We start from the raw sequence: 8544 nt of genomic DNA on the forward strand, positions 1-8544 counted from the left end.
TCAAGCCACAAAATGGCGGCTGCGGGAGGTGGAGCCAGCCACAAAATGGCTGCCACGGCTTACCTTCAGTCACACAATGAAGATCTTTATGCTGTGGTGGCAGCTGCTGCTAAAGTAATTTTTTTCAAAAGCTGCACAGCCAATCAAATCTCCAGTGACCAATCAAATGCCTTGCTGGGTAGAAGCCCACCTGTACCCACCCACTTTTGAAAAATACTTGGCAGACACGGGGGACCCTAGCACTAAGTTATATCTGCCATTGTCAGAAGATAACTGACATATAAATATTGTAAATAGATTTTTATCTTTGTCACAAATGGGATGTTTCCTTTTTTAAGGGGGGGGGGAGAAATGAGTTTTTAAGAAAAAGATGATGTTTAATTTGATGCCTTTTTGTCATTTGTTTTACATCAGAGCTTGGTAAAAATAGTAGCAGAAAAAGCTGGCAAGGAGAGCTTCACCTCTGTCCTCTTCTTAAAAATCCTGAAACACGGATGGACAGCCAAACTGTCCCTGTCACTTGGCAGAACCAGCTCGGCAGGGGGTGTCATGGCCACCACAGAAAGTGATCCTTCAGCTAACAGGCATCTGTACGCTACCCTCCCACCCACTGCCTGGGTGTCTTACCAGGGTGGCATTGAATAGGGGTGCAATTACTGAAACTGAAAGGCATCCCCATCAACTCCATCTTGTCTCTCACTGCCTCGAAGGCTAAGGGAATAGAATCCAAGAACATGGAGACGTTTGTCCTCTCAAACTCAACGCAGGAACTCTGTGGGGCATAAAAAAGAACACAAAGGAGTAACGATCAAATTTGTCAGAAGCCAGGACTCCCCTGCCTTGGTCTAACAAGCTGACCAGTGTGAAGAAAATAGTGGCAACCCCTCCCGCATTCAGTCCTGCGCACTCCCCCCCACCCCAAACAAGCTATGTGCTTCCCTTATATAGCTGGAGAAGTCCTCTAGAATAAGAGTACAGTGCACCTCAGTTAGCCCTCACCCACTGGGCAAAGGATGATGCTGTGGGCACAGAGGATACAGATCATCTGGTGTATTTCCGTGCCCACCTCTCCCTCACTTCACAATCCTTTCATTCAGTGGCACAAGAAGATGCCACAAGATTCCTGTGTTATTTCAAATGCGGCAGACTAACCTGGTTAGCCCTTTGGTATCCAGCATTTCTAAAGTTAACCAATGCTCTGTGCGTGCCATTTTAAAGTCTTTTGCCAGGATTGTGTTGACTTGATTCATGGCTTCAATGAATACTGAGTTCTTTGGAAACATGCAGAAAATTAAGCACTGGACCAGTATCTACTGCCACAGCATACATTATGGCCCAAAAGCTCCCCTCTGTGGTAATAATTCCTGTGCCTTTGAAGCTGTTTGATCCTGAGTTATATTAGGGTTGCCACCCTCCAGATGGGGCCTGGAGATCTCCCAGAATTACAACTGATCTCCAGCCTACAACAGATCTCTAACCTAGAGATCACTTCCACTGGAGAAAATGGCTGCTTTGGAGGGTGGACACTATGGAATTATATCCTGCTGGAGACCTTCCCCTCCCCAAAACTCTGCCCTCCTCAAGTTCCTGACCAGGCCATGGGACAGAGATGGTCCTGGTCACCCTCACGGACGATCTCTGGAGGCATCTGGAGTCCCCCCCCCCAAAAAAAAACCTCCAGGAACTTCCCAACCCAGAGTTGACAACCCTAAGTTCTATGCATACCCACTTGAAGCGAGGCCACTGAGTATGTAAGGGAGGGATTGCCTTAAGGGACCAAACTGAGGGCTTTATGAACATGCCTCTCCCACAAGATCAAGCCTGAGCATCTTCCAGGAACAGTGCATGACGCATCTATTAGGGCAAGCCATTTGACAGGCGATTGGACTAACATGGCTCAGGTCCAACAGGTGGACAGTTAATATATTTTATTCTGGTCTAAATGTTATATTTAATTCCAAAGGCTCCCACTAGGGTTGACAAATCGCGGCGGGGGATTGTGTGTCTTTGCAGAATCCGTGCCGCGGGGACGGCGAGACGCGTTGCACCCGCCGTCGCCAGGACATGACGCTACACGTCGCTCTGGCAACGGGGCTGCAAACAGCCCCGTTGCCAGAGCGACGCGTAGCGTCATGTCCTGGCGACGGCGGTTCAACGCGTCTCGCCGTCCCTGCGGCACGGATTCTGCACCTAGCTCCCACATATATACACTTGTAACAATTATTGCTATCTGGCCTGATTCTTCAGGGCAGGAGAGATCACAAACACTACTGAGGACAACAGGAATCCCTTTTAAATATGAATCCACAACTTACTTCGATCTTACAGCTTTCAAACAACTCCTTCACGCCCAGGTCCTCTTCTAACTTCGCGATGTGTTTACTCAGTTCAGACCCAGCCACCTGTAGCATGCGGCTCAGCTCACTGGAGATGAAATGAAGTTGCCAGAGTCTGAAACAATGTTCATCCTAGGCGAAACAAGGTGGGGGTGGGGGGAATGTTAGAGAGACATACGTAGGTAGGAAGAAAACAATGTGTGCCTTATAACCAGGAGGTGGACCGGTACAGGTCACCACAGCAGAAAGCACAGTATTCTTCATCTTTTGCCATGACTGATATAGGTATAGCTTGAGTGGTCAAACTCCAACGGCCGGAGAGTGCTGAGTGTCATCAGCATACTGACGGCAACCCGGCCCATAACTCCGGACTAACTGGGCGAGGGGGCGCATATAGATGTTAAATAGCACTGGCGAGAGGATCGCCCCCTGCGGCACTCCACATTCTAGTAGGTCCGACGGGGAGACCCTCTCGCCCAGCACCACCCTCTGTCCCCGACCATGGAGAAAGGAGGAAAACCATTTCAAGGCAGTCCCCTGGACTCCTACGTCGGGCATAAGATCATAATCGACCGTATCAAACGCTGCCGCTAAATCTAATGACAAGAGCAGCGCTGACCCGCCTCAATCCAGATGTCTAAGGAGGTCATCTGTAAGGGCGACTAGAGCCGTCTCCGTCCCCATGGCCAGGGCGGAAGCCGGACTGGAAAGGATCAAGGGTGGAAGTGTCATCCAGGAAAGCCTGGAGTTGTTTGGTCACTGCTCTCTCAACCACCTTACCCAGGAATGGTAAGTTCGACACTGGGCGGTAGTTGGTCAGGACTGTTGGGTCCAATTATGGCATTTTCAAGAGGGGCGAACTACCGCCTCCTTTAAAGCCTCCGGAAAAGTCCCAGTAGATAGGGACACGTTGATTTCTTCCAGAGGGGCCTGCATGCTCTCTCCGCTAGATTTAATTAGCCAGGAAGGGCATGGGTCAAGGAGGCAAGTCGTGGGCCTCACAGCTGCCAGGGTCCTGTCAACCAGAGGTCTGCCTGGGGCCAGGGAGGGCCTTGGCGGGGCTTCCTCGCACTCCCGCTGGCCTTGCAGGTCCACCGCCGGGCCCCTGATGTCAGGGTGTGTGGCATATGCTAATGAGTTATGCTAATGAGTTCCCCTAGCTCTTTTTCTACGAAATGACCCCTGCTGTCAACTTCCTCCCAGGTGAGTCAATTGAAATGGTCCAATAGCGGACCAGAAGACGGACAAGGGGCTTCCAGTTCCTTTACTGTCTCAATTGTGGCCGGGAGGTCCTGGCGGAGTGCCATGATCTTATCTGCGAAGTAGCTCGCAAATGCCTCACAGCCAATAGCCGATTCCCTACTATTTGGTCTGCCCTGAGGCAGTGTCGTAATGGACCGAATGACTCTAAATAAGTGGGCTGGGCGCGAGCTCGCAGACGCAACGGGGGCTGCATAGAAATCCTTCTTTGCGGCCTTCGCTGCCATCTCATAGGCTTTCATAAGCGTCCTATAAGATGTTTGTGACACTTCATCGCGAGCATGCCGCCACCTTTGCTCGAGCCATCTTCGCTCCCGCTTCATCCTTTGCAGCTCCGTGATATACCTTGTTCCATCCTTTCCCCCCTCTCTGTCTGGATGCTGGGATGTGGAATGATATGGTTTAGATTAATTATTAGAAGTATGGAATTGGAAACTTTTTTTAAAAAAAATAAATAATGTTTTTATTGGTTTTGTCAAAACCATGTTGACAACAAATAAGGTAAACAGAATAAGAAGCAAGAGGTGGGTGTGGCTGGATGACCACACTTCTGGTAACATGGGGTGTGGCCTAACATGCTAATGAGCTGTGCTGTCAGGGTGTGGCCTAATAGGCTAATGAGTTTCTGCTGTTGGGTGTGGCCTGTTATGCCAATGAGTTCCTGCTGGGCTTTTTCTACAAAAAGAGCCCTGGTTGTCACAACATGGTGCAATGCTCTAGGACAGTGGTGGCGAACCTATGGCACGGGTGCCAGAGGTGGCACTCAGAGCCCTCTCAGTGGGCATGCGTGCCATCGCCCCAGCCAGGCCCAGACCATCATTAAAGTGTCGAATTCTCTGCCAAATAATTTTAAGTAAATGAAAGCATTTGGGATTGCTTTCCTTACTTTGTTTGGATCATCTTAACTTAATGTATGAGTTGTTTTTTCTAAAGTAAAACCTCAGTATTCAGGTTAAATCGCCGTGTTGGCACTTTGCGATAAATAAGTGGGTTTTGGGTCACAGCTTGGGCACTCGGTCTCTAAAAGGTTCACCATCACTGTTCTAGGAATTCCCCAAATCTCTATTGTAAAGACCATAGAGATTTGAGGAATTCCTAGCACATCTCACAAAGCTGTTGACCACCACCCCCCTCTGATTTTTGCTCCCACTTCCCCATCAAGTGGCAATGCAGGTCTGGAGTATGGGGGCATGGCAGGTAACCTGGTACCCTGAGAATGATGCCCCTTTCAATAAGATGCCCAGCTATTTCATTCATTAACAGAGTGTTTTTAAGAACTTACTGGTTTCAGGTTGCCCGGCATCGATACCGGGTAGTCCCACAGGAGCAGCTTTCTCTGAAGAGAGACAGAAAGAGAGAGGGAGGCGTCAGTCGGATGTGGGTAGAGGGAGGGGTAAAAAGCAGGAAAGGCCTGAGTGGGCGGGTATTTACATTCTGATGTACAGAGTCTGAAGGTTCGTCTTACAAGTCAGTCTTTTTTAAAAATTTTATTCCTACAAAAGCAATGGTCCTCACAAGCTGCTGTGGGGCCAGCACTAGATCAAAGAGAAAAGGGACAAATAGCCCAACAGAAGCAGTATTAGAGTCAACATTATTTAAATGTGTATATACAAAGCAATAAAAACAATGCAGCAAAAATACACATAAAGAAACAGCCACTGCAAGAATGCCAAACAAAGTGGGGAAATCTTCACCCGCTGGCTGAAGAGAGTGATCAAGGGGGACAGAGGAATCCCTTTGGGGTGGGGGGGCCAAGTGTCCCACTATAGTAGAAGACCTCTCAGCATTGGGGTCCCCATTCCCCACTGCCACTTTACAGACTGGCAGAGGGAGGGGGGGGCTTGCTGGAATCACACTGAGACTTTTGGCAGAAAACCAGAAGTGACATCATCGTGTAGGTGCAGCGCACTAGTACTTGATGGGCAAAAAATAGAGTTCGGGGTAGATCTAGTTGACGTTTCTGAGCAGTCTTCATGGACGAAGTAAAGGGCTTTACAAGAGTCAAGTCTTGAGGCTACGGTAACATGGCTACATCAGTTGCCTCCAAACAGGGGCAAAGTTCTGGGCTCTATGCAGATGGAGAAATGCATTTACAGCTGCCATATTTACCGGCTTCTCTAACAGCCAAGGAGGATCTCACCTTACCTCTAAACTTTTAGGAGTCCATCAAAAAAAGCCTGGCCCTCTCTCATGCAGGGGGCATTACTCTCTTAAGGACGACCGCCTTATTAATCAGCATCACCTCCTTGTCAAGATTCAGGTTCAGTTCAATTCACTATAATACCCTCCCTCATGTCTACGAAATAATAAAGTGCCGTCAAGGCCAATGTTCCCTTTAAGGTGTGGAGTCTTGTAAGCAAAAGTTCTACTTTGTGAGCCACTGGCATTAAAGTTGTGAGCAAGTGATTTGGTTATTGCATAAATTAGTTTGCTCCAGAGCCATTCTTCCTGAGCTAAGACAAAAATCTGTGAGCTAGAGGCTAAAAAACTGTGAGCTAGCCCACACTAACTCAGCTTAGAGGGAACACTGGTCAGGGCACAACCAACTTCTGATGGACTTCTGATGGGGTTTTCAAGGCAAGAGACATGCAGAGGTGGCTTGCCATTGCCTGCCTCTGCGTCACAACCCTGGACTTCCTTGGTGGTCTCCCATCCAAGTACTATGCTGTGGATCAGTCAAGCTCAGAAGAGCAATGGGATGCAGAGGAATCCTCCTAGGAAGAGGGAGTCAGCATACCTGACCCAAGCTCATGCACAATGGTGGAGGTACTGCAGGAGGAGGGGGCCATATACGGATTCTCAGCCAGAAACCAGTACACTGGCCCCTCAGCTTCCCGACCCTGGGCTGGCAACAGAGAGCCAGTTGCCAGTTGGTTCACCCACCCACCCCCAATCACCAGAACCTAGGGAATGCCTTCGGAAGAAGATTAGGAGAGACCTTCAAGCCAGAAGGCGCAGCGCCCATCTAGCAGTTCCAACAACAAGTAGGAGGACTGAGGCAGCTGGCAGGTGCATGATGCAATACAGGTGGATAGCAGCATGGGGCTTAAAAATAACAGAGAAGGGAGTAGTTGTGTGGAGTAACTTGTCTGTTAACTACTGACATTGTTGCCTGTATTCTGGAGAGATTTCTTGTTCTTGGATTCACCCTTTGGGCTTGAAGCCATGAGTGCTGCCTGACCTGTGCCTGAACCTTGGAATTCTATTCTGATGCCTGGCCCTTGAACTGCTTCACAAATTCTGATGTCTAGAAACTGCCTCTGTGTACCTGTTGTGTGCCAGTGATAATTAGAGCCACCTCTGCTTAGCTTCTGAGTTCTGTTAAGATCAGGCTAATCTTTAGGCTTACCAAGTGCCGGTGGGGGATAGGCTTGTCTTGGCAGGATCCCTGCCGCGGGGACGGCGACACGCGTTGCACCCTCCGTCGCCAGGATGTGATGCTATGTGTCGCTCTGGCAACAGGACTCCAAATAGCCCAGTTGCCAGAGCGACGTGTAGCATCACATCCTGGCGATGGCGGTGCAACGCATGTCGCCGTGCGCAGCTCCCCCGAAAAAAAAAAGCCTATTCCCCGCCGGCACTTGGTAAACCTACCAATCTTGGCTATACAAGTTTATGCTAAAACCACAGAGCAAGCACTGTGAACATCTATTTCATGGGGAGCAGGGTTGGAATACACTCACCAGTCCATCGGTGGAAACATCCGTCGTAGGAAAAACTGTATGTGTAAAGGTGCAGTTTTCGCCCAGTCCTGAGTGGGTGAAACACAAGAACAGCAGGAGGGAGACCTAAGAGGAGGACACAGGCAGGTTTCTTTAAATTGCTAATGACCCAAATCTCATCCGCTGTGATCTGCCACAAACTCCCAGCAAAAGCATCCAATGCAAATACTATTTGCCTGGGTGAGTCAGTTGGCTTTGACCAAGGGTAGACTGGCCGTTTAACTTACAGGGAAATTTCTTGGTGGGCCACTGCCCTAGAAGAAGAAGAAGAAGAAGAAGAAGGGAAGAGATTGGATTTATACCCCGCCCTTCACTTGGAGTCTCAGAGCGGCTTACAAACTCCTTTCCCTTCCGCTCCCCACAACAGACACCCTGTGAAGTGGGTGGGGCTGAGAGAACTCTGACACAAAGGGCTCTTTTTCAAGGACAGCTGTGCCAGAGCTTGTGACTGACCCAAGGTCACATCAGCAGGTGCAAGCGGAGGAGTGGGGAATCAAACCCGGTTCTCCCAGATTAGAGTCAGCACACTTAACCACTACACCAAACTGGTGCCCAGGAGCCAACAGATCCAAGCCCCAGCAACTCTGCCTGAGTCTCAGGGACTGCTTGGCCCAGACCCCTCTTCATCCATGGCAGTTTGTGTCAGCTCACCAACTGTCTTCTCCTGCACTGCTTCCAGCTTGGGAGATGATGCAGTGGGTGAGCTCATGCCCATACTCGGCCCCACTGAGCTGAATGGGTTTGCGGCGTTAGATTGTAGCATGGCAGGGGCTGTTCAGTTTGACTTGCTTGAGGGCCGTTTTCACTTCCCGGTCCGCTCCTGGTTTATCTCTTAGTTTATCTTCTACAGGAGATGCAACAGCACAGCATACACTGACTCATAATCTTTCTCCCAACTGCAAAACAGCATTAGCTGATTTTCGGAATAATTGAAGGGGGAAAACAGTCACCTCCAGATTACACTACTGTAACTCGCTCTACGCTGGCCTCCCCTTGAGATTGACCCGGAAGTGTCAACCGGTCCAGAATATGACAGTGCGAATCCTGACAGGAACATCCAGTGCTGCGCCTGACAGGAATATCCAGTGCTGACAGGAATATCCAGTGCTGCGCCAAGTTCAAGGTTTTGGTATTGACCTATAAGGCCTTGAGCGGTCAGGGACTGACTTATCTATGGGACCGTCTCCTCCGTTATGTCCCCAAGAGAGCTCCTTAGACAGCAATCT

At 49.5% G+C, this 8544-nt stretch overlaps 1 protein-coding gene across 1 annotated transcript in view; it reads right to left on the reverse strand.

The window, feature by feature from the left end:
- The window catches only part of FLT3LG (fms related tyrosine kinase 3 ligand), a 17470-nt gene that overhangs the window by 7059 nt on the left and 1867 nt on the right, over window positions 1-8544 (reverse strand). Inside the window, exons 2-5 of the mRNA XM_015418557.1 lie at window positions 7280-7384; window positions 4879-4932; window positions 2316-2468; window positions 628-772 (exon numbers count right to left, since the gene is read on the reverse strand). Coding sequence (XP_015274043.1) covers window positions 628-772; window positions 2316-2468; window positions 4879-4932; window positions 7280-7384 — 457 coding nt within the window. The remainder of the gene's footprint in view (window positions 1-627; window positions 773-2315; window positions 2469-4878; window positions 4933-7279; window positions 7385-8544) is intronic.

The sequence above is a fragment of the Gekko japonicus genome, unplaced genomic scaffold, assembly GCF_001447785.1.
Source record: "Gekko japonicus isolate JY-2015 unplaced genomic scaffold, Gekko_japonicus_V1.1 scaffold299, whole genome shotgun sequence".
Taxonomy (NCBI): domain Eukaryota; kingdom Metazoa; phylum Chordata; class Lepidosauria; order Squamata; family Gekkonidae; genus Gekko; species Gekko japonicus.